The following is a 24489-nucleotide window of genomic DNA, read 5'->3' as shown; positions in this document are numbered from 1 at the left end:
ATGCTCATCTGTGTCAGCTTTTTGCTGACCATCCTCCTTGAAATGACATACCGGGGACCTCCATGCCCACCTCATCAAGCCCAAAGGTTAGTTCTGGGAAAAGGAAACAAAGTCTGGGATTTTTGAGAAAATTAGCTCTTTGAAGGGTAATAGGGAAAAGTTACTGGATCTGTTTTCTCAGTCCTACAACTCAGAAGCTAGGGGCAGAGAAAAGAGATATTATTGCTAAGCACATGTCAGGTGCTGCACCAGAGATTTTAGAGTTACTCTTTCACTTAGTCCTCACAGTGTCCCCGTGACCTAAGCTCTATTATTGTCCCCATCAAATAGAGGAGGAAACGGAGGCTCAGAGGTTAAGACTTAGTTAGGAAGTGGCGGAACTAAAATTTGACCTAGGTCCATCTGATCCCAAATGCCTTCATTTCCCACTGCCCAACACTGAGAATGAACTAGGTGTATGTTATATGTGGATAAATGGAAGGATCATGGCTTCAGAAAAGGTGAGGAAGAAGATCAGTATTTTAATTGTAAGTGACCTCAATCTCTGGGCCCAGTTAACACATTGGTAAAATGTGGACTAGAGTAGTATCTAGCTCAGAGAGTCAATTCGAGAGTTAAATAAGATCATGGGTGCCAGATGCTTATCATGCTTTCAGTGCATGATGGCATTTATCGGATGTAATTTTTTATACCTGAGATCTTGAAGAGGAAGAAAATAAATATGTTTGTCACAGTGCCTTGCATATAGTAGGGCTCAATGAATGACAGCCACTCTATTATACTCTAAAGCTTTGCCTCTCAAAGTAAAATCCATGTACTAGCAGCATCAGCATCACCTGGGAGCTTTTCAGAAAAGGCACAATCACAGGCCCCAGCCCAGACTTGCTGAATCAAAATCTGCATTTTTTTTTAAGATTTTATTTATTTATTTGACAGAGAGAGACCACAAGTAGGCAGAGAGGCAGGCAGAGAGAGAGAGGAGGAAGCAGGCTCCCTGCTGAGCGGAGAGCCCGATGCGGGACTCGATCCCAGGACCCTGAGATCATGACCTGAGCCGAAGGCAGCGGCTTAACCCACTGAGCCACCCAGGCGCCCCAAAATCTGCATTTTAACAAGATCTCCAGGAGATTCATGTGCACATTGAAGTTGCTGAAACACTTGTACAGATGTCCCTTAATTTGTGATCTCCTGAAAATCTGGTTCTGAGACTTGATAAAATTCACAGAATATTAAGCAGATTTATGAAATGGATGACAGAGGCAGTTTCCCCTCTCTGGTCTTCAGCTTCTCCACCTGTTCCCTGTGGTTCAGGAGTTCTGGGTTCCCAAGTACATGTTCCTAAGCACATGTAGGCCCATGGGAGAGTCTACTTAACCCATCTTCCTGTCTTCTCTCTCAGCTGTTGATGACAAGTTAGTGTGTACACTCTACTGTGGTTTCCCACTGTACTCACACCTTGGTCACCTCTGTCCTGTTCAATCTACATGCTGAGGCCCATAAAACCACCTTTGACCTGCAGCTGCCTCACCTTCCCTTTATCTCCAATTTCACTTATGTATGCCTGCTTCCAAACTTATTGTTTTATTCATTCGTGTGGACATTTGTTCATTCTTTTGTCCATTTTTTTTCAGTAGAGCATAGTGATAAAGAGCATGCATTATGAAATCAGATTTCTTGAGTTTGAATCTTGGCTTTGCCAATTTTGGTACTCAGGACAAGTCACTTCACTTCTCAGGGTCTCATTTTACACATCTGTAGAATGGAGATAAAATTAGGACCCACCTGCAAGAATTAAATGAGTTTACATATGTGAAAATGTCTGCTAAAACCAGTGCCAGGGACATAAGTCCCTGATAATATTAGCTTGATTATTTTTTTAACAAACATTTTCTGATACGATACCGACTGTGTGACTTGCACTGGGCTGGGTACTATGGAAAGAGGAAGATAAATCATACACTGTCCCAGATCCCAAAGAGTTCACAGTCTAATGGGGGACAGGAAAAAGGAAGCAGGTAGTTTTAATAATGTGCTGGGAGAAAAGAGAAGTGTGAATGCAGGATTATGGGAATGGTGAGGCCTACCAGGAGACAGTTAATTCCCCCATCCCCAGGCAGTCAGAGAAAGCCTTACAGAGATGACATAAATTGAGGCTTGAAATATGAGATATTCACCAGGTGAGTAAGGAGAAGGCAGGGCTGGGGAATTTCAATGTGCATGTGCCCATCACTTTAGAAATAACTGCAGTCCAGGGCACTTAAGTGGCACAGTTCGTTAAGCATCCTACTCTTGATTTCAGCTCATGATCTTATGCTCCTGAGATCAAGCTTCCCATCCCCCATCAGTGGGGAGTATGCTTGGATGCTCTCTCTCCCTCTCCCTCTGCTCTTCCAACTCATACTCTCTCTCTCTCTCTCTCAGATAAATAAATCCTTAAAAAACAAAGAAATAACTATGGCCCATAATGAGGAGACATGGCAAGGTTTTAAGTAAGATGTGACAATAATGAAATGGGGTGGGCTGGAGGGGCCAACTGGGAAACAGAGAGCTCAGTAAGAAACCTGAAGGATGCTGGAGCTGGAGCAGTGCAGTGTTGGTGGGATTAGAGACCATAAACAGGAAGAAACAATCTGATGTATGTGTAAAGTAAGTAATACAGAGGTGCCAACCTGATTTCAGCTTGTCTGACCTGGTAGAAGACAGTGCCTTCTTTGAGATGATAAAAATGGGAGAAGGATCAGGTCAAGGGGAGCTTACTGGGGACTCATTAGCCCATATAACACCTTAGGGTGAACTAGAAAAGTTCCCCCCACCTCTTGGGGAAAGGACTCAGATTTAGCAGTTGAGTAAGGCCAGCACAGGCAGTTTCAGTCTTTGTTCTGACCTCCTTCACCAGAGGGGGTCCCTGTACTGCAAACTACCTGCAAGCCTCAGCAATAGCCCTGGGCTTTGTCATCTGGAACCTTCTGGTTTTGATGAGCAGGTGGCAGTCCCTAGGTTAAGGAAAGTTTGGAGGATGTAAGATGTGTGCCCCTGGCAAGGGAGTTCACAGGGGAGGTGCTGAGGGGATTAAAGTGGACTTTCTAGAACCATGATTTTCCATATAGGTAAGATTTGAAGGTACCATAATCATTGCAGGGAAAGGAGAGAGGAACAAAGGCAAAACAGCTGGTATGAATTTGTATTATGAAGGCTAACCAGAGAGGTTGCTGGTCAAATGATGCAAGGGCTAAGTATTGGGGCAGAATTTGGATTTTTACTCCAATAGGAAAAAAAATTAAAAACACCAAACTTTTTTTTTTTTTAATTAGGCAAAGTAGGCTGGAGGAAATGTTCTTGGGCAGACTCTATGGAAAGTATGCTTGTTGGAGGCAGCGCATACACAAGAAGCCCCAGTGTGCTGCTGCCTGACCAGCTCCACCCTATACCTCCATACCTCCCAGAAGACCTTGGGGGCATTGCCAGTCCAGCCCACCCCTAACACAAGTGCAGCAATAGTCTGTTTCAACTCCCTAGAAACACTTCCCTCCTGAGTGGTCTCTTCTGCAAGCTGCATATCTTCCTCAAGTGTTCCTGTCAGACACTGCTTTGCTCAAATAACTTCACCCATGCTTCACCCCATATCTGTGCCTCAGTTTCTCCATATGTAAATGGAGATTGTTTTTTCTTCCTTTTACAGAGTTGCATGAATATTCTCTAGGACACTGAACTCCTTAAAGGACAGCTCTGACCCATCCCTTCCCTTTTCAAGATTTATCCCTAACTCCCTATTCTCCATAGCAAAAGTCTTCACTGCCATGTGAGCTCCTTGATTCTAGTATTCAAATCTCTTTATTTTCTAGGCCTACCCAAATACTCCAAATTTCCCTCCATATCTTCTTTACCTGCACCTCTGCTCTAACTAAATACTTGCTGTTCCTTGAAATACATTCTGTGTTTTTATGTTGTCTATCCAGAATGGCCACTATACATATAATTGTTGAGTACCTGTTGTGTGCCAGGCCATATTCCATGCACTGTGTATATAGCAGAAAATGAGACAGACAAAATCCCTGCATTAAAGGAGCTCATAGTCCACTGGAGAAGACAGACAAGGAAAAATTAAACATAGATGTATATGTCAGTTTATGGATAAGAAGTGTTACAAAGAAATAGAAAGTAGAACAAGGAAGATACAGAGTGAATAGGAAGGTGCTATTTTAGAGTAATCAAGGGTGTCCCTCTGATGAAATGACATTTGAACAAAGACCTGAAAGAAGACAGTGTGTAAGACTTGCAAAGATCAAGAGGAAGAGTGTTCCAAACTAAGGGAAAAGTCATTGCAGATACTCTGAGACAGGAGTATGCTGAACAAATTCAAGAAACAGCAATGAGGGAAGTGTGGATGGAGCAGAATAAGTGAGGGAAAAAGTAGGAGATTATGGGGTTAAAGAGGTGACTGAGCCAGACTGTGAAGGGTCATGGGGCCCTTGGTGAGAACTTTGGCTTTTACTCTAAGTATAGATAGTCACAGAGAGTTTTGAGTTAAAAAGGGACATGGCCTCACTTAGGATTAAATGACCTCTCTCACTGTTGTGAAGAGAACAGATACTAAAGAGGCAGAGCTTTACAGAAGGAAGCCAATTAATAAGTCATTTGTCCAAGCAAGAGATGTTGGTAGTTTGAACTTGGGTAGTAATTGTAGGAATGGTAAGAATTAGATTGTGGATGTATCTAAAGATAGTGCCAAAATTCCCTGATGGATTAGATGTGGAATGTGAGAGGAAGAGGGGGGGTCAGTCATGACTCTAAAAATTTTCATCCAAACAACTATTTCCTGAGATAAGGAGGACTGGGGAGGAGCAGACTGTGGAGGTGAGGGTGATACCAAGAACTAAGTTTGGGTTATGTTAGGCTTTAGGTATCTATTCGACATTCTAGTGGAAATGTCAAGTAAGCAATTAGATATGTACCTCTGGATTACATGGGACAGGTAAACAAGAGAGATACAGATTTGGGAGTCATCTACATATAATGATATTTAGAGCTATGGGAATAGATGACATCACCTAGAGAAGGACTGTAGAAAGAACAGAGGAGGGGAAGAGGAAGTTAAGAACAGAGTCTAGGAGCGTCCCAAAGAGTTAGATGCCAGGAAGGAAAAAAGCCAACAAAGGAAACTAAAAAGGCATGGCCAGTAAAAAACATGTATCCAAAGTCTCTCTGTTTTTCAGGCCTAGCACTAAGGCCACCTCCTCTAGAACCCTTTCCTAAAACCTTGGGAAAAAAGTGACCCCTCTCTTCTTTGAAATTTATACTCTATTAGCTTCTTAGAGCAACGGAAAAAATTGAGGGAGGTGTGGTGGTAAGCAGTCTTACTTGTATTCCATTAGTTCTCTGAGGTCAAGACCCCCTCCCTATTCAGGCCAGATGCCTTAGCAGGGATTTGCATTTTGCTTTCACAATTTTTATCACATGTACCACCCACCATATTAATCACTTAATGTAGTTTTTAAAAAATAGATATACTTTTTGAGATTAACTAAATTAGTCTTATCTTAAGCAGCAATATTTGTGAGTTCATGGGTTCAATGTGCTAGTTATATTTTAATACATATTACAGTAGACACATAACAGTTACAATAAAAATATTCAGTTGTGTTCCATAACTTCATGTGCCAAACCATGGAATTCATTCAACACTTTGAGAAATGAAAAAGTCCCAGCACCAGGTCTACCATATTCCAACTGTGTGGTCTCCATTTCCCCACCTGACAAATGGAGATAATGATAACTGCTTCACTTGATTTTATCTACCTGGACTCCCCTCTCTTCTGTTGTTCCTTTTCTCACCCTAGTTTTATGGTACGATTTTGCTCTTTCTCTCTCCCCATCCTCCACCCTTCTCTTCCTCCTTCTTTTTTTGTTTGTATCTTCTCTCTGTTTCTAACCACCTCTTTTTTCCCTTTGTCTATTTCTGTCTCTCTCATTCCTCATCTCTCAGGACCATCAACAATAAAGTCTATGTTGTGGAAGTCAAAGAGAAGCACCAGGCAAAGAAAATCTGTGAGAAAGCCCATCAGCAGGGAAATGCAGTTGCTCATGTGGGCATCAGATAAGGCTTCATCCAGTCTGAAATGTGACCAATTTCATCTTAACTGTGTGATCAGGAACTTCCACATGTTTTCCCAGGGCCTCAGTTCCTACCTCCATGAAACGGAGATAATATTCTTTACTCCATAAGATTATATGAAGATGACATAAATTAATATTCAAACTTGTAAGAAAGTAGGTGTTCAAAAAATGGGAATTTACATCCCCATTTCCACTTTCCTCCTCCCAGCAGGATGTGGCTTATTTAAGAACTGGCACCTTCTAGTAAGGTTATATTCAGGTAAGATTTTTCTAAATTGAATCCTATTTCCTAAATCAGTTTCATTCTACTGGCAGAAATGTAAAGTCTTCCTTCAGTGTTTCCTCCCAGCTTCCAAAAGAGTTTCATCAAGCACATAAACTTTAGGTTTGGCTCCTACATTCTGAGGAATTAATGGCATATAAAGAAGTTTACTCTAAAGCATGGGGAGAGGATGGGTGTAAGGGGCTATTTGATGGGAAAGAAGCATTGTGTGTAAATGGAAAACATTTTTCATAAAACAAAACATTAGCCATATTTTCACCCACAGAGTTTCTTTGTGTGTAAGCTGCCTGTGAATCAATTTATCAGGCACAATATTTAGGAGTGTGAATGAGGAAGAGAGATTAATGAGCAGATGACAAACTATGGGTGAGGGGTTTAGTTGAACTAGAAGCCCAGTTTAGTTGAACTAGAAGCCCAGCCAGGTATCCGAGGGCCAGGGTGGGCATGTGCAGAACTGGGCCATCTATCCATTTTCTTCCCTTATGAGATCTCATTCCCTTTCCACCGTCCCCCCTTTCATGCTCAGGGACTAGAAGGAGAGAAGTTCGGAATCTCTACTAGCCCGGCAGCAGGTCTGGAGGTGACTTTTCCCTGGTCTATGAGGGGCTGCTATGATGGTTCCAGGGCCAGTACCTGGCAGTGGTTAGCTTGAAGCTTGGCCAGTTGGTCACAAGGCTGACTGTGGAGGTCACAGTGTCAGAAAGAATGGGAACTAGCTATGTTCACATGCTACCTCTGAAGGACAGCCACCTGTGTACCAACACCCACAGGGGAATGTCAGCAGCACTATATGTCAACCATCATAATGGCTTCCCCAAAATCAGAAACTGCACTTGGGATTCCCTTTAATACCACTTGTGGCCTGACCTCACTGCCAAGATCCCTCTGCATTCAAATAACAAGGGGTAATACTTGGACTTCAAGATACTTGTGCCATAAATTTGGTCTGACACATGCAAGCTGTGTGAAATGAGCAAGTCCTATAACTTTTCAGTTGTGATTTCTTTTATGAAAAAATAAAATTGCAGTAGGGGCTGCTGGGTGGGCTCCATTGAATCATGTGGTGATAATACTGAAGTTGCAGAAGCCAACCCAGACAAACCTGGCAGTCCTCAAAAAACCACTCATGCCTGAGAATGCAAGGGCAATGGGAAAACAGTGTGAAGTGCAGGCTGCCCTTGAGGATACCATTTCAGGCTCTCTAGGCCAGAGAACTGTCCTGGCTGCCAGCCTTGTTTTGAACATTACATCAAAAACTAATGATGTATTGTATGGTGACTAACATAACACAATAAAAAAAAAATTGGAGCACCTGGGTGGCTCAGTCTAAAACATACAAACAAACAAAAATAATGATGTACCGTATGGTGAAAAACATAAAAAATATAAAAAATTTCATCTACAGATGTTTGAAGTCCAGACTAGCTACATCAGAATCACTATGTGAGCTGTTAGAAATACAGATTCCTGGACCCCACCCTTCTGGATTTTGCTTCAGTAAGTTAGGGAGGGGCCCAGGAATCTATGTTCTTAACCCATTTGCAGGTGAAATTGGTATCCAGCCAGATTGGAAAACCACTGAGCTGGCCTACCCACCTCCTCTGGGAGATGAATGGACAGGCGCAGAGAAACCACTCATGCCATGTGACCACCCTCACCAAACTGTTTAGCTTGGAGGCCTTGCCTCATTTGAGCCTACTGACCCAGAGAGGCAGGGTGGTATACATACATAAAGACACACACAGACCTGGGTTCTGAACCCGGCTTTGACCTTTTCCTAAGGTGGGACCTCAGGCAAATGACTCCACTGCTCCGCTTCACTATTCCCACCAGTACAATGGGGAGATGCCATCCACAGCCCAGGACCATTGTGAGAATTTGAGAAAATGCCTTCCTTCAAATCACTGGTGCAGAGTCTCATGAAGATGTGATGATAACTGTAATTGTTAGCGTTATTGAGCACATACTAAGAACCAAGTATGGTTCCAAGTGCTTTACGTAAATGGTCTCATTTAATCCCCACAAACGCTGTCTATGAAATAGGAGTTATTATAATTCCCATGCTACAGATGAGGAGACTGAGGCTTAGAGAGTGTGAATAACTTGTCTAGGGGCCCACAGGGAGCATCTGAGTCCTTGCAGCCTGCACTCTTAAGCCCTAAGCTATAAATGGCAGCTCCCTCCCCCTTCTCCTTAAAGGTTAAAGCAGAGGGTAGAGCCAATCCTGTGGGGAAAAAACAGAACAAAGACCTCTGAAAGGAAGGAAGCCAAGGGAATGTATGTAAGCAGAAGTCTCAGAGAGTATGGGGGCTCAGTTTGCCCCTAAGCTTCCTGACAGCTGTAGCAGGAAGAAGGGGGGGCGGACGCAGAATTCCCAAGGTTCCATTTTCTGGAAAAAGGGAGGCACAGGGACATGTCTAAATGGACATTTGTCTTGGGCTGGAATTCCAGAAGAGCTGATCTTGTGGCCTGCTCGGCAAACATCCGGGACCAGAAAATCATCTGTGATTTCATGAGGCGCTAAAAGCCTTCTTCACACACGTGATTCTGAGAGTCAGAAGGCCGGGTGGCGGGCTGTGTGTGTCAGAAAACACATGAAATTCTATCCCAGAGGAGAACCTTGCTAGACTGCAATTTTCCACAGCAGTAAGGGGCATGGGAGGGGACCTAGGCCCCGTTTCCGTGTTTGTCTCTCTCCACAGCACACACCACACAGCCTCTGTGGGAGGAGACCCAGGTCTCTGGTCTAGGTGGAGACATGACACGCCTCCAGAGACTGGGCCCAGGGACGAATGGCAAGTGAGCCAGGGCAAGGTTGTGGGTGAGGGTCAGACTTCTAGAGCCTGGGAGCTGTGGGGAGGGCTGGGTGGGTCAGCCTGGGCCTGCTGGAAGAGGCAGAGCAGGAGGAGCTAGCTGTGGGATTTGGAGAGGATTATAGCACTGGGGCAAGTGGAAGGGTGCTGTAAGCAGGAGGAGCAGCGGGTGGTGCAGGGTTTGCTTTTCCCCATGCTCAGATATTGCCCCTTTTGATGTCATCCCTTTCTGCCTGGTGAGCCCTCCATGCCACCCCTCTCAATCCTTCCCACCCATACAGGTGAGGCTGACTCGTCCCCATCTACCAGGATTGAGAGGGGGAGAGACCTGTGTCTGAATATCACTTTCTGCCCAGCACTGCAAGACCAGTCTGCCTTTTCCAGTTCAGGCACCATGGCCCACTTTGTGGTCCAGCACATGGAGTCATGGAGGGCATCGCTGGAGATGTGCAGGTGAGGGGGAATGGAAATGGAAATGGAATGGAAAGAGTCTGGCTCTGGAGTCAGACAGGCCTGGCCAGTAATCTGGCTTCTGCAAATTGCTCATCTGATTTTCCCTAGAGATCAGTGAGGACAAGTGAACACAGACAGAATGATGTATAGGGACACATGACTTGACACCACAGGAGACACATGCGCTTCCTCTAAGTGTTGGAGACTCAGAACTGCATAAATTGAATAAAACTCCAAATGAACCCGTTGCTTTTTTTTTTTTTTTTTAAAACCCCCTTAATTTGGAGGGAGCGGGGGGGCGAGAGAGTGAATGAGCGGAGGAGGGGGGGGGGGGGGCGTGCAGAGGGAGAGGCAGAAGGAGAAGTAGAGGGAGAAGCAGACTCCCCACTGAGCAGGGAGCCCAACACAGGGCTCCATCCCAGGACCCTACCATCATGACCTGAGCCGAAGGCAGATGCTTAACCCACTGAAGCACCCAGGCACCCTGAAATGAATCCACTCTTGGTTGAAGTAAATTATAGCCCACTCTTCACCAGTCCTTTTGGAAAGTGAACCATTGGCCAGTAATGGGTCTCTCCCACTCATGGGGCTCTCACACTTTCTGCAGCTCTGATATTCTCATGTTCCCTCACACTTTCATGCCGTCTCTAAGTTTTAAAAATTCTTTTTGCCTCACCTGAGCCATCTGCCTAAACAGGGAGCCCTTAATTCTGAGCTCACACATTCATGAAGAATATGCAGAAATCTCATGCTCTGCCAGGAGGTTCCAGCATGGATCCAAGACCCTTGGCTTGACAACGATTGCATGGCTGCCCGAGATGTCTGGTCCCAGCCTTCCTTTCTTGCCATATCTCTCACCACTTGCAGCACACGAACCACCCTCCAGCTGCCCCACACACCACACCACCGCCACATGCCTTTCTTTAAAAACACCTGAATTTGCCACTCATTTGTGCCTGAGTATTTGCTCATACTCTCTGCTTGCCCTGGGAATGTCTTCTCCCTCCTTTCTCCATTGGTCCTTGTCCTTGAAGATCTTGCTCAAATGCTACCTCTCTGATGAGCCCAGCCCATTGACAATTTTCCCGTCTGCTCTAGGCTAATATAGTGCTTTGGTAACACCTCTCCCCCTGCACATATTTACTCATTCATTCATATGTGGATACATCACCACCAAGCAGAGCTACTCTAGCCCAGTCCTGTCCTCACTGATTCTGGGAGCTCAGAAATGAGGTGGACACAACCCCTAGTCTTCCTTTGGAACATCCTAGCCCCTAAGCAGCCAGATACATAGACCTGTGGCAGTCATAAACGGTTCTAAATGCTGCATATAAATCTGTAATGGGTTATGCACAGATACCACTGAGGAGGGTTCCAGGAAAGCCTTCCTAAAGGAGTTGGCCTTTAAATTAGCCTGGGAAAAATATGAAGAGACTCTACCTCTGCCAGGGTCGTTGGGGTGAAGGGAATAGCAGATGCAGAGAGATGTAGGGAACAGTGTGTGCAGAGGCACAGAGGTATGGTACAGCCTGTTGCGGAGGGGGAGTAAAATAAGTCTCCCTCTCCAAATAAGAGCTGAGGGTACCCTGCCAGTAGGTGGCAGCAGGGGCCTTAACCTGCTGTTTATCCTGTGGGTGTGTTAATTGAGGTATTTGTCTGCATCTCATTCTTTACCTTTTTGACCATTGCCTGGAGCAGAAACATAATCAGAACAGATGGAATTAGGCACTAAATAGCAAGACAGATACTCCCATTTACTGTGTGCCCTGACTCCTGCATCCGCTACCAAGAATCCCTCCACTGACCTCCCATTCCTGCTTGAGGTTGCCCATCTTTCAAAGTCCTACACATTCACCCCTTCATTCACTCAGTTGGGACTCCCTGGGTACCTAATCTGCTTCATGCCCACTGCTGGCTGATGCTGGGAACCCTGAAGTGAATCACACGGAGATCCTATTCACTGTCTCTGGGTGAAACACACACACACACACACACACACACACACACACGATGAAAAGTTCTCTGTCAATGACAACACAAGCTGGGACGGATGCCATCATGAGGGAAGAAGGTGGTCAGGGAGGGCTCCCTGGCAGAAGTGAAAACTGACCTGGGTGAAAGAATGCAAAAATGGATGCCAAGTTGGGAGAGGGGCTGTGAAATGGGAAAGACATTCTAGCCAACCGAGGCCTGCACGATACAGGGAATGAAGGCTGGAAATATCCAGGGGTGTTTAGGGAGCCTCACGTAGGCTGGAGTTCCTGGAGCATTCATTTGAGACACAAGAAATGGTAAGAGGTGAGACCGAAGGCTACGAGTGCTGCAGGGGTGTGACGAGGAACATGGAATAAGTCTTGAAGGTGACAAGGGAGCCATGAAAGGGAATGACATTATGGGGTTTGAGTTTAGGAAGACCTGACTGAGCAGCTGCTGCAAAGATGCATGGCCGCAAAAGAAGGAGCAGAACCAAAGAGAAAGAAGTCTTGAATTTGGGTTTTGTTAGTCTGGAATGGAGAGGAGGGGTGGGCCTGGGATATATCCTTCACATTAAACCAGCAGGAATCGGTAGCTGGTTGGATGTGGGGAGTGAGGGGCACAGGAAGATTCAAGGGTGATGCTCAGGTTTGTATCTGGAGTGACCATGTGGATGATAGGGTCTGTAAAGGACAAAGGCACACAAAGGCAGGATGGGGGAAATATAGCAATTTATTGTTTGGGCAAAATACGTTGGAAGCATCTTCAGACGTGCAAGGGAATGGGTCTAACAGTGATCAGATATGCAGTTGTGGAAGGGGAAGAGTGGAGAACATTGGACAGGAGAAAGATGTGGTACTGGGTCATCATGGAGATTCAGGGACTGACAGTACAAGAGCTAGGGAAGCGACCCAGGGAGAATGTGTTGAGCCAGAAGAGCAGATCCACGATGGCAACTGCTAAGGTCCAGCAGCCACTGATCTCCTCAGCTCTCTGGGTGTCTAGCTCCACCAGCTGCCAGCAGTCTGCTCAGAGCTCTATATCGCCACCACTTCCCTCCATTGTGTTACACAAGCATAATCATTCTCTTTGCTTGCCATGACTGAAAAAAAAAAAAATCAGAAAGCACTGCTTAGAGAAAATGGAACTCATGTAAGAGACTGAATCAAATGGGCCAGAGAACTGGTCGGAGAGTAAGGAGAGTTTGCCATCTGAGTTTCCCAGGACAGAAGATTCTTCTTGGGACCAAAAGTGATCGCCAGTTGTGAAATACATCAGGGGGATGCAGTCTGATAAGAATCAAAAAACACGCACGTGCACCCGAATGTTTATAGCAGCCATGTCCACCATAGCCAAACTATGGAAAGAACCTACATGTCCATCAACAGATGAATGGATAAAGAAGATGTGGTGTATATATACACAATGGGATACTATGCAGCCATCAAAGGAAATGAAATCTTGCCATTTGTGAAGACGTGGATGGAACTTGAGGGTATTATGCTTAGTGAAATAAGTCAATTGGAGAAAGACAACTATCATACGATCTCCCTGATATGAGGAAGTAGAGATGCGACGTGGGGGGTTTAGGGGGTAGGAAAAGAATAAATGAAACAAGATGGGATCGGGAGGGAGACAAACCATAAGAGACTCTTAATGTCACAAAACAAACTGAGGGTGGCGGTGGGGAGGGGGGTAGGGAGAGGGTGGTGGGATTATGGACATTGGGGAGGGTATGTGATATGGTGAATGCTGTGAAGTGTGTAAACCTGGTGATTCACAGACCTGTACCCCTGGGGCTAATAATACATTATATGTTTATAAAAAAATAAAAAGTAAATTAAAAAAAAAAAGAATCAAAATACACCTATTGAGTTTGGAAACCAACTAAGAGAGGAGTCAGTGTGTGGTGGGGGCTGAAGCCAGTCTGTGGTGTGGAGAGGAATAAACTGGACGTGAGCTGACCACTGCAGTTGGTGATTCCATTACCTTGGTATGCTACAGGGAGGAGAGAAGATGGTTTAAAGTTTTGATGGGATTGGGATCAGTGGGGATTGTCTTAGTGGGTGGAAAAGACACAACACTTTCCATATCCTAAAGAAGACCCAGGAGCTTGTGTGGGGCAGGTTGGAGAGAAGGGTCTGACTGGCGGAGGAGGTGATGGAGCCTGGGAGGGCATGGGGTCCAGGACAAGACTGTTTTGTCCTTAATAGAGGAAGAGGTGTATGGGTGTGTGAACCCTGTGCAAGGGTGGGGTGGGCAGTCCAAGGGACATGGCCTGGTGCCATTAGTTTTCTTCATTAGGAAGGAAAGGAAACATTTCCTCCAAGTGAGGTGGCATGGCAGCTGAGGGGAACGTGAGAGGGTGGTGACCTGGGTCATGCCTCTGGCTTATAGGATGTGAGGTGTGAGGCCACCAGGGAGCCTGGGACCATGAGGAGATAGGAATGTGATTTTCCCAGAAACTCTCACTTGCTCAGGTTATAGCAGGAATCTCAGGACAGCTGGGCTCTGCCTTGGGCCTGGGCAGTGGTATGGTGGATGACCCAGGTCTTTGAGAACTGCTGTAGAGCGTCAGGAGAAAGTGGAGACAGAGCCTCCACATGCACGTGTGAATTAACTCAAAGGCTAGAGTGGAGGGAAAGAGCAAGATGTCCTCCCTTATCCTCCTTTCCCCCTGAAAGAGAAGGAGATAATGTGTCCAGGCTTGTGATCAGAGAGCGCCTGAATGGCAGAGAGGAGAGTAAAGCTGGCTGTCCCAAGGCAGAGCTTACTTCAGGCTACTGAGCAGCACAGACCCTCAGCAAGCCCATACTTCCCTAGGCTGAGCTGACACTGGCCCCCAGGGACATCCCGCCTCCACTTCCCTCATCTGTTCCAGCCCCCAAGCTCTGCAGAGGGGAGATGGAGTGGGGGAAGGGGGTCAGCAGCCAATCACATCCTTGGCAGCCCAAGGCATCTGCACCTGGTCTAACCAATCCCCTCTGAACAAACAGCTCACCCAGCCTCTGCTCCCTCCTTCCCTGCCTACTCTGCCCAGCAACAGCAGAAAGGAGGCTTAAGGAAGAGAGGGAGGCCTTGCAAACTCTCAGCCCCTGGCAGCAATGGAGCTGGGCCCCTGGCTCACTCTATAAAGGGAGGTTAAAACAATACTTACAGTTCCTGGAGCCCAGGCAAAATGTCCCCAGGGGCCCTCAGGACTGTGCAAGTCAGCTCTCATGAACAGGAACTCACATATTACAGAGATCCTGATCCTTGGAGCCTTGGGCCACAAGCCAGCCTCGTTCACTCCACAGTTCTGGGGCAGGCCCTGGGCTGACAGCCTGAACAGCAGAGACACAGCTCTGGTAGAGGAGGTGGACATTAAAACAAACAATCTCACAGATGCCTATTTAACTAGAAGCAGAGAGAAGGCCTAGGAAGGAAAAAGGCACAGGGTGCTATGCCGGAGAATAAGAGGGGACCTGATTTAGACTGCCTTTCCTACTTCTTGTTGGTTTCACTTCTTTTTGTCCAGATTTACGAGGGCTATTTTATTCATTATTTTGCCCCCAGAAGCCTCCCACCTATCAAGAAAAACGTGGTATTCGTTGTTAATACAAGTGGCTGGCTCAATGTTTGGCACCACGATGAAGCAGGTAACAAGGACCCGGCAGACCTGTTATAGCTCTTGTTTTAGAAGGCTCAGAAAGCAGAGAGTACAGGAACAGTGGTCCCCTGGGACCAGAGACTCTACCTCCCATGACCCTGGGATCTTAGAGGCCAAGCCCTCCCTTGGGGTCCTGGTACCTTGCACATTCAGGAGCCACATAGACCTGAAACCACAGAATACTGGGAACATTGAAACATTGGACATGGGGGGCTATAACCATCAGGACCCTTAACCACAAAACTTCAGATCACCAAGGGGCCCAGAGCCATAGAACCTTCAAGCTGGAGAACTCTGGTGTCATAAAACCCGAGTCAACAGTATAAAAAGGAAACCATAGTCAATTTAGACTCTGAACCTTCCAGAGGCCACAGGTTTGTTTTGTCTCATTTTGTTTACTTTACCTCAAAGCCAGAAAAATACAGTGCACTGGCATTGTAGTGTTTAGAAACTACAAAGTCCCGGATCCATCTAGATTTAAAATATTGTCGCCCTTCTACAGAGCACCCTTAAAATGGAATACTGGGGCCATAGGCCAAAGAGATTTTGAGTTTAGAGCCTGAATCCATAAAGTTCCGGAAGCAGTATTTTGAACTACAATACTCTGGGACTTGAGAATGATAAAGTCCAAGTGACCTGGAGCAGTACAGCCTTAAAGTTCTGAACCATAGAGCCCATGGGGCCCAAATCTACTAACTTGTACGATACCAGAGTGTAACCAAACTGGGGGAAGGGAAATATTGAAAGCTGTCTTTTGTAGTCTCAAGTGTAGGGGAAAGGCTATACCCAACTCCAAACTTTTCTAGCCTACCCATCCCAACTAAGGTCAGGAAAAAGCTGAGGAGCACTTGTGGCGGTCATATTTCAGGGGCATAGTTGCCCTTAGTCTTTTAGCATGGAACTATGAAATGCTTCTCCTTCCCCCACACAATATCACCACATGCATAACAACAGGAGATTATAGCTGATGGAACTGGAAGCTTAGAGTCTTTAAGAAAGACTATCCCAAGCAACCCAAGACAATAGAGGAGTCAAAAACAAGGATTCTAAAAGAAATTTTTGCCTCTGACACATGAAACTGTTAGCACCTAGCAAGCACAACCTAATTCCTGGCCGGATAAACATAGAATCTCCCACCAAAGGCCTATTTACCTAGGATCTTTTTACGTGATACATCATGTCTGCTTTCACCAAAAACTTACAAGCTATGCTAAAATGAAAACAAACCAAAACAAAACGAAACACAGTCCAAAAAGATGAATCAATCATCAGAACCAGACTGATACGGCAGAGAAATTATTAGACCTGGAATTTAAAGTGGCCATGACTAATATGCTAAGGGCTCTAATGGGAAAAGTGGATAACATGCAAGAATAGACAGGTAATGCAAGCAGAGATGGATACCCTAAGAAAAGAAAAAGTAAATGCTAGAAATATAAAACACCATAACAGGAATGAAAAATGTCTTTGGTGGGCTCATTAGGAGACTGAACATGGGCAAAGAACAAGTCAATAAGCCTGAGGATATGTTAATAGAAACTTCCCAAACTGAAAAGCAAAGAGGAGAAAGAATGTAAAACAAAATAAGAAAAAAGAGAATATCCAAGGACTGTATACAATTACAAAAGTATCACATATGTGTAATGGGAACACCAGGAGGAGAAGAAAGAAAATAACACAAGAAATATTTGAAGGATTACTGGGTACAGATTTTCCAAAATAAATGACAGCCACTAAACCACAGGTCTAGGAAGCTCAGAGAGCACCATGCAAAATTAAAAAAAAAAAAAAAAAATCTACACATAGGCATATCCTATTCCGACTACAGAAAATCAAAGAGAAATTTCTTTAAAAAAAAAAAAAAAAGCCCATGGAAAATATCACCTTACTTATACAGGAACAAGAATAGGAATTACATTGGACTTCTCTAGAGAAATCATGCAACAAAAAGAGAGTGAAATGAAATATTTACCGTATTGAAGAGAAGCAAAACAAAACAAGGAACCCCAAAAACTACCAGCCTAGAATTCTGTATACAGCAAAATTGTCTTTCCAGCGTGAATGAGTTAGGAAGACTTTATTAGCCAAACAAAAATTGAGGGACTTTTTGCCAGTAGACCTGCCTTGCACAGGTAAATGTTTAAAGAAGTTCTTCAGAGAGAAGGGAAATGGTGTAGTTCATATACTTGGGCCTACATAAAGAAAGGAAGAGTGTTAGGAAAGGAATGAATTATGGATAAAGAAACTCTTTTCTTTTTTAATTAATAGATGTAACAAAAAGAGTTTGCTGAAAATAGTGATAGAAATAATGTGTTCAGTGAATACAGCTTATAGATAAGTGAAATTAATGACAGCAATGTTACATAAGAGCCAGGAGGGATGAATTGGAAATATTCTTCCATGAGGTACTTGAAGCTGTATAGTGTTTTCTGAAAGTGGACTTGGATTAGTTGTAAAAGCAGATTACACACTCTAGGGCAATCAATAAGAAAAAAAAAAAACAACAACAACATTAAAACCATAATGGCTCTGCTAAAAGACAAGAGAAAATGGGATCATATAAAACACTCAATTAAAACCACAGAAGACAGAAAAATAGTTTAAGACCGAAAAAAGGAAGGAAGGAAGGAAGGAAGGAAGGAAGGAAAGGAGAGAGGGAGGGAGGAAGGAAAAGAAAAGAAAATCAAGGGTAGCAAATAGAAAACAGTTAAAAACATGTCAAATACTAATCTATCCATAACAGTAATCACTTTAACCATGAATGGTCTAAATACACGTATTAAATGACAGAGACTATCAGTGTTGATTAAAACAAAACGGAACCTAACAAAAACAAACAAAAAACAAACAAACAAAAGCAGACCCAACTCTGTGTTGTCTACAAGAAACCCATTTTAAATAAAAAGACACAGATAGACTAAAAGTCATGGTATGGGAAAAAAAGATATCCCATTCTGAACACTAATCACAAAAAAGCTGAAGCAGCTATACTAATTTCAGATGAAACAGACTTTAGAGCAAGTAAGTTATCAGGGATAATGAGATGCGTTGTTTAAAGAAACAAAGCAAATATCCCTGACAGATAACACACTGGTTGATCTCTTGGTAAATATGGCATTGTTTGCATGGAGGATCTGATTCACAAGACCTATAAAGTATTACTGTAAAGTATTTCAAAGAACCAAAAAACTTCCAGGGGCCCTGCAAATTATCTTCTCCATGAAGTGGAACGAAGAAAAGGATCACCCATTTTGTGGGAGGCGCAGTTGCTGGCAATAGGGAAGACCAGATGAACAGCTTATTAGAAGGATAAACTAAGGTATCTGCCATCACTATTTCTGCAGTTTGGCCAGTTAATAAACCATGACTGCTTTCAGACTGAAAAAAAAAATCTTATATAACTATAATTATATAATGGCTCTCCAAGAAGACACAGCAATCCTTAATGTGTAATGCACCTAACAATAGAATGTCAAAAGACATGAGGCAAAAACTGTTAGAACTGCAAAGAGACATAGATGAAACCACTGTTATAGTTAGAGACGTCAGCTCCCTTCTATCACAAATGGAGAGATCCAGCAGGCACAAAATCAGTAAGGACAGAGTTTAACAGAACAGCACCATTAATCAGTTGAATAATTGACATCTACACAGTACTTCATCCAACAGCAACACAATACACATCCATCTCAAGCTCACATGGAATGTTTGCCAAAATAGACTACATCGTGGGCCGTAAAACACGCCCTAACAAAGTAAAAGAGTACAAATCATACAATAAATATATGCTCTCAGACCATGTGGAATAAACTAGAAATCAATAACAGACAGATAGCTGGAAAATCTCAATAGATTAAATGACATACTTCTAAAAACACGATTTGTCTCTGGTTAGTGGGAGATTCTCAGGAAGGGCCATCATGCTCTATGTTTCAGTCCTCTGAATGAAAACAAGAATGAGTGGCTAAATCCTTAAAACCATGCAACATTTAGGCCTTAGTACCTTGTAGAGAAATAACCTTTCAGTCTTGAGGAAGACTTCAGCTCCCTATTCCAGAATGTGTGACCTCTACCCTGAGCTCATCCTGTGGCAGGAAAGACTCTGATCCCCTTGAAAGCATTCAAGGCATCTTCTATCAGTTTAAGGTGTAGAGAAAGGTGGGTCACAAGTGGTATTCCCTGTGGTCTCTGAAATCTATAACAATATAAAACTTGGAAGGCATAATGTTTAACACCTCCAAAATATGGATTTGCATCCGTGGTTCATCAGTGACTAGTTGTGTGACCTTGAGCAAGTCACTCTGCCTCTCTGAGCCTCGGTGTTGTCACTGATAAAATGGGTATAATATCAGTATCTTTTCCATTGTGTTGCTATGACGATTAAATGAGCTGATGCATCTAAGTATTTGGCACAGTGCCTGAAACATAACAAGTGCCCTGTAAGAGGTACCTAATACTAGGACCTGCATTCCCTGTTCCCTGAAACTCTAATGTGCCTAGACCTATGCTAGGTATTGTTACGGATAAGGGAGCCAAAAGGGAGAAGTATTGAAAGCCCTGTTCTCAGAGGGCTCAATATCAGTGTGGAAAATGAAAACATTCTACATATGACAGCGAGCAAACCATCTGGGACAGGGACTATCTGGGTACAAGGGGCATGGGTCAGAGTAAGCAATCAAGGAAGGGCTGCCCAGAGAAGGAGCAGTGAAGATATGAATAAGTAAAGGGGAAGTGGAAAGGTCTGTTACCTAAAGGGCACAATAAGAGCAAAGTTTGGGGGGGGGGGGAATGGGATCTGGGTTATCTGGGGACTGAGGAGAGGATCCGCCTAGAAGAAATGGAAGGTGAGGTAAAAGAACAGATTACACAGGGCAGAACCAGAGCTTGCAAAGTCACTTAAAGGAAGTTATAAAGACCCAGAATCATAAAGGTCTTAAGCTTTAGGGTCCTGGAATCACTGAATCCTGGGTCATGGGGTCCGGGAACCATGGAACACATAGGGTCCTAGCACCCTGAAAGCATGGAGCTTCAACCTTCTAGACCACCACTGTCTAATAGAACTCTCTTGATGATGGAAAAGTTCTGAAGTTCTGAGGTGTCCCATACAGGAGTAGCCACTGCTCTGCAATAACCCTTGTGTGGTTATTGGGCACTTGAAATGTAGCTACTGCAAGTAAAGGAACAGTTTATTCATAATTTTTCTTCTAATTCTAACTAGCTTACATTTAAGTAGCTACATGTGGCTAGCAGTTTCCATTGGACAGTGCAGTTCTAGGCTTAGATCCATAGGGCCTGTAGCATTTTGACCCCGAGAATTCTAGACTTACGGAGTGCCGGAGTCAGAGAGTCTTAAAACCATACCACACTTAGGCCTCAGTACCTTGTATAGAAGTAACTTTTTAGTCTTGAGCAAGACCTCCAGCCTTGGTCCATCTCCTTCATTTCACCCATATCCCACAGACTGAAAAGGCCACGAACGTGATCCTGGGTGGCGCGCGGGTCAACGACCACTTCTAAACCATCACCTTTTCTGACTTGGTTAGCATCTAGCTAGCATCCAGAATATCCACAGCACCAAGGACTACCTGGGTCACATGGAAGCTGGTGGTCGTAAGTGTAGACCTACCCACTGAAATGGATGGGCTGTGGTAATGTGGGGAATTCCTTTTTATCTATCTATCTATTTATTTATTTATTTTTCTATTTTAGGTAGGCCCCATGCCCAACATGGGCCCCGAACTCATGACCCTGAGATTAAGAGTCACGTGCTCTACTGCCTGAACCAGCCAGGTGCCCCAGATATGGGGAATTTTTGAAATGCTCCCTTTGTTCCCCCATCTACCTCACCTCTCACAATACCTGAAACATCACTATTATATTTTATACAAATATGTCCCTTCATCCTTCTGCCTCCCCTTTCCTAGTTGAAAGAACTTAGCACTATGTATTTTAGGGCACATTCCTCTTCGGACCTGCGTTTCTTTAAAGCACATACTCAGAAAAATTTGCCAAAACTTTTAAAAATCAATAATCTATGTAGGTATTTCCAAGCACTTGGTCAAGCTGTTGCCCTGATTCTGGCTTTTGATCAATCGTCTCTCAGAGAAGTACTGAAGTCTCCCCGACCCGCCACCTCTGGTAAACTCAGCCCTTCCTTCCCCTATAGCATGGAGGTGGGGTTGCTATCATTGGGGAGATGCCTGTCTGACTAGAGAATTAGATATCCCCCCCAGGAAACAGGCAAATCGTAGTCTGAGACAGGGAGTGATAAAAGCCAAGGACATGTGGGCCCCACTGTCAGATCTCAGGGAACCCGTGTGGGGGGCAGGAGTGTTGGGAAGGATAAGCAGCAGAAACAGCCTGAGCAAAGATGAGAAATGACTGAGCCTGAGAGGTTGGTGAGGTGTCTAAGGTGTCTGCAATGGGGATAGAAATAACTAGAAAAGATGGTCTCACGGTCTGCTTCCCAATTAGGGACCAACATCAGTGCAGCTCTGCTACAGCATAGCATTGCTAAACCACAGCAATCAGAAGACTGGTCAGGGCTGCAGTGTGAGGAGGATCCGTCTCATCATCTTCCTGACAGATGCGGAGCCCATAGCCAGTGTGATGACCCCTAGGGTGATCCTCTCCAACATCTGTCAGGCACTGGGCAACAGGGTGTCCCTTTTTAGTTTGGCCTTCAGGGATGAGGCTGACTTCCCATTGCTGTGTCACCTGCCCCTGGAGAACCAGGGAGAAGCCTGGTGCACGTATGAGGGCACTGATGCAGCCCTACAGCTGAAGGGCCTCTATGAGGAGATCTCCATTCCTCCGCTGGCAGACGTGCATTCTTGAAGGGAGAGCCTCCCCTCCTCTGGGAGGCTTGGTTGGGGCCTCCCCTTGGACCTTTTCCCCATTATTTTCGTGGCTCAGAACTGGTGGTGGCAGGACAGGCACAGGCAGGCAGGTAGGAAAGCAGGAACTTGGCATCCACCTGGCAGCCTGTGGCCCCAAGAGTCAGCTTCTTGTAGCCTGCCACAGTGGGGCAGCCACCAGCAGAGCCAGAAGAACTCTGGTGTCCCAGGGGAGTGGGCCTACAACGTAGCCCACTTCACCTGCTGCCTCTGGGCCTACACCACCAGTGGAGAGTTGCTGAGGGATGCTTCCAAGTCTGCTCGCCGCCTGCTGGCCACCGAAGTCCTCAAGCTGTCCCTTGAAAACAATGTTGTCACACCTCTGACTTCACTGGTCATGGTGCAGCCCAAGGAGGCAAGTGGGAAGGTCAGATCACAGATTTCCACTGCAGCTGTACTAGGCACCATTATGCCTTCATCCGCCAGCAGACGTGGCCTCGGGACAGGCACAGCCCCGTCAGCCTTGTTACCCAAGGTCTCTCCCAAATTAGGGCTTGTGAAACCAAGGTCCTACTTATCCCCAATGGCTCCTGCTTCTACAGAAATTATGTCCAGTTCCAAGGAGTCAGGACACTAAGTACCCTATCCACCCCAGCACACCCCAAATCCCCAAATCCTACACAACAGGATTCCGGCACTTTGGTTCAGCCAACTCTCAGAACAAAAACTGCTACCTTTGGCCCTCAAACTCTGGTGCCCTATTGCTTCTGAAGCCCAGCGTGCCATCACACCAGAATCCTGGTACCCTATTACCCATGACTGCCAAGACACAAGTCCCACTTCTGAATCCTAGCACCCCATCCCAGCCCAAAGCTGGCATTGTGAAACATGATATTCCACTGTCCTCCAAACCTGGTGTTCCATCACAACCCAAACTGGATGCTCTATCACATTCCCAACTTGGGATACTCACATCACAGTCACCCAAAAGCTTGCCACAGGCCAATCCTGGAGTCTCCATGCTTCAGGTCTTCAAACACTTATCACAAAACTAGACCAAAGGTTCCTGCTCACAAGACCCCAAACAATCTGTCACACCCTAAACCCAGCATCCTCTTAACCTAACATCCCTAAAATCCTAACACCTCTTTTTTTTTTTTTTAAGATCCCATTTATTTATTTGAACAGACAGAAATCACAAGTAGGCAGAGAAGCAGGCAGAGAGAGATGGAGGAAGCAGGCTCCCCACTGAACAGAGAGCCTGATGCCGGGCTCGATCCCAGGATCCTGAGATCATGACCTGAGCCGAAGGCAGAGGCTTTAACCCACTGAGCCAGCCAGGCACCCCAGTCCCAACACCTCTTAACTCTAATACCCCAGCTCCCCAAAATTACCCAAGCTTATCATTTTCCAAACCTAGGACCCCAATCCCCAATAAACCCAAAACCCCGTTATCCCCCAGACCTGTCAGACCAATGCCCCTACCTCCTCAGGATCCAAACACATTCACAAGCACAACCTCAAGTCCTGCAAGTCCCAGCAAGACCATGACCACCTCTGTCTTTGGAGCACCCTTCCCAATTCCCTTTGACTCCACCTTGCCCTTTCTGCTGCCCTGAGAAAGCTCTGGCTTCAGCAGGATCTGCTGCTGGGGCCCCCAAACACCAGGCAAATTCTGGGACTACTTGTGTCAGAAGTCCGAACAATGGGCCTCTCCAGCAGCTCCAGGCCTATGCCAGAAGGCAGCCCCCAAATGTGCCAGTCTTGCTGCCTTCTAGCATCCTCCCTGAGGTGGCCAGCCTGCTCCATTTCCCTGAGGAGCTAGAGCTGCTGTCTAAGTCAATGGTGGAGTCCATGATCATGGAGTCCTTGAACACACCAGCTTTCTATACCTTCCTCACTCCTGATGAAGATGGTTAGTGCCACGGGCAAGAGGTCAAGCCATGAGGAGGAGGTAAGAATGGAGAGCTCCGGGAACTAGGAATGTACAAAGCTTCTGCAGATTCTAGTGATGACAGTTGCCTGTTTGCTTGCTTTGAGACTTTGAATCAGATACTTAACCTCTCTGGGCCTTAGAACCTAAGCACAGAATTAGAGGCCCTGAGAGAGGAGGGATATTAAGACTGGGAAAGCGAAACAGAAAGAAACTGATCAAGTTGTGGTTTTGACATTTGCTCTGTTGGACAACAGAATTGCTCATGTTTCCAGGACAGGGTAGGGATACAGGGTTCTAACTGGAGGCATCACTGGGTAAGGCAGGTCTGATTAGTTCTTTTGTGCTCTATATATAGCCCTGCTTAAGGAGAGGGGTACACAAATTGGAAAAGATAACAATTATCCTTAAATTTCCTAAAGACTGTGAAGTAA

The 24489-nt window shown here is 45.2% G+C and overlaps 1 protein-coding gene across 1 annotated transcript; it reads left to right on the top strand.

Moving 5' to 3' along the window:
* ITIH6 (inter-alpha-trypsin inhibitor heavy chain family member 6) lies at nucleotides 1-24042 on the top strand. The gene is given in 23 exon segments (XM_059385246.1): nucleotides 1-90; nucleotides 1400-1578; nucleotides 5984-6099; nucleotides 6931-6984; nucleotides 6987-7158; nucleotides 9481-9626; nucleotides 9629-9663; nucleotides 15155-15232; nucleotides 15234-15275; nucleotides 20747-20831; nucleotides 20834-20902; nucleotides 21761-21785; nucleotides 21787-22132; nucleotides 22134-22174; nucleotides 22176-22236; nucleotides 22239-22323; nucleotides 22326-22745; nucleotides 22748-22852; nucleotides 22855-23161; nucleotides 23163-23243; nucleotides 23522-23735; nucleotides 23738-23864; nucleotides 23867-24042. Coding segments are annotated over 23 exon segments (3054 nt in total).
* The last annotated feature ends 447 nt before the right edge of the window (nucleotides 24043-24489 follow it).

Source organism: Mustela nigripes, chromosome X, assembly GCF_022355385.1.
Source record: "Mustela nigripes isolate SB6536 chromosome X, MUSNIG.SB6536, whole genome shotgun sequence".
Lineage (NCBI taxonomy): Eukaryota > Metazoa > Chordata > Mammalia > Carnivora > Mustelidae > Mustela > Mustela nigripes.
Note: the sequence above shows the minus strand (reverse complement) of the source record. Positions and strands in the feature narration are given on the sequence as shown.